At 41.2% G+C, this 1,874-nt stretch overlaps 1 protein-coding gene across 1 annotated transcript in view; it reads left to right on the top strand.

Moving 5' to 3' along the window:
* The window catches only part of gabbr1a (gamma-aminobutyric acid (GABA) B receptor, 1a), a 93,802-nt gene that overhangs the window by 7,434 nt on the left and 84,494 nt on the right, over positions 1-1,874 (top strand). Inside the window, exon 4 of the mRNA XM_007576011.2 lies at positions 813-951. Within this exon, the coding sequence (XP_007576073.1) occupies positions 813-951 (139 nt within the window). The remainder of the gene's footprint in view (positions 1-812; positions 952-1,874) is intronic.

Genomic DNA, 1,874 nt, shown 5'->3' with positions numbered 1-1,874 from the left:
GGGGGGGAGGGGGAGGGACCTGGATAAAGGCCAGGGGGGCGCTGGCCCAAAAAAGGTTGAGAAACACTGGTCTAAATCATAATATGGGAAAATGTCTTGCTGTAAGTAAAACAATCTGCAGTGCAACGATTATTTTTGTTTTTCAATATTAAGACATTATTGACTTAAAACAAGCTCCTTTATCTCAGTGTGAGTTACGTTTGTTGTATTTCAAACGTTCCTCTTCCGTTTCATCAGTTATGTTCTGGTTCATTTTAGCTCAGCTCTTCTTGGTCATCTTAGTTTTACAAGGTTTCGTCTCAGTAGGTCCAGTTATTCCTGTGTTTGTGTGAAGCCTCTCTCCCCTCAGTCTGGTTCTGCTCCAGTGGTCAGGTACCTCCAGTGTTCCCACCACCAGCCTCCCAGTATTTAAGCTCCTCGTTCTCAGTCACACCTTGCCGGTTTGGCTCATCACCTCTCCGTACCATCTTTATGACATTCTTAATATCTCAACTGCTGGTAGAAAAAAATGATAAAAGTCAGTTAAGTGTTATTTTAAAACTGGATCTGAATTAGTTACATTTGAATAATTTCTGATTTAGTAAAAGTATCATTAAAACGACATGCTCAGCTTGTCTCTGTGGTAAAAGTCAAACAGCAGGACAGGTGTGTGAAAGCTGCTGAGGGTCAGACGGCTGCAGCTCTGGATTCATATCTGTAAACACAGATTAATACATTTAGAAATAATTAGAATTTTTTATTTCTGTAACTTTGGAGTAAATGTGAGGATTTAATCCAGAGTTAAATCTCTCTAACTCTGCATTTCCTCTCAGATCCGCAGCGTTCGGATTCTGCCTGTGGATTATGAGATCGAGTACATCTGCAGAGAAAATCGGCAGATCGCAGGGCCAAAGGTCAGGAAGTGTTTGCCCAACGGCACGTGGACGGACATGACGCAGCTCAGCGTATGCCGTGAGTTCATCATTCCTTCATCTCTGTCTGAAGTTCATCAGCCTCTGGGTGACTGGAGCCATCAGCTGCTGTAGCCTGACGTCCAGTTGTCTCTGTTCAGAACTACCAGACGATCCTCAGCCCACACACTGCAAACACTCTGAATCCTAACACGGTTTAGTTTCTACTGCAAAGATCTTCAGACAAAACTTTTCAGCAAAATAAAGGAGCTTTTTATGAGTCAATAATTCCTTAATATTGATACAAAAGCTCCAGTTCCACTGGTAGAAACTGGACAGAAATACTGGTAATATTTTGTGTTTGTGCAGCATCACAGTGCAGCATCACGGGTCCTCCACCGTGCTGAATGGTGGCCATGTCGTTTTCCCTCACTCCTCCTGTTTCTGGGAGAATCTCTTCATTACTTCACTCATCTCAGATTTTAAACATTGAGGGAGAAAACGTCTCTGGTCTGGTTGGATTGTTTGGATTCTTGGTCGTCTCTTGTGTAAATAGAGCAGTAAAATCCATCTTCCTGATTGGCCGTCCACCAGGACACGGCTTTCTGCAGAGCACGTCTCTGATTGGCTGTCCGGCCATCTGGACGGATCATGACCTTTAGCACCCAGTGGGTGTGTCATGCTGAACGGTACCAAGTCAGAGCAGAACCCGACGTGTCGGTTCTGAATTGCTTTACAGAAAATAATTAGGAAATATTATTTCTTTAAACTGCTAACGGTCATTGCCTTCAGACTCAGTTTAGTTGATATTAAAGATCAGAAATAAGATTATTATTAAATATCATCTTTGGTTCAGGTAGATATGCAAAATAAATCATAATTTGAGAAATAAACTAAATCTTCATGTTTATTTAATCTCTTAACTGTCACTCATCATTTTAGTAGTAGTTTTACGTAGATCATATATATATATATATATATATG

This window comes from Poecilia formosa, unplaced genomic scaffold (genome assembly GCF_000485575.1).
Source record: "Poecilia formosa unplaced genomic scaffold, Poecilia_formosa-5.1.2 Scaffold394, whole genome shotgun sequence".
Classification (NCBI taxonomy): Eukaryota; Metazoa; Chordata; class Actinopteri; order Cyprinodontiformes; family Poeciliidae; genus Poecilia; species Poecilia formosa.
This window is presented reverse-complemented; position numbering and strand designations above follow the sequence as displayed.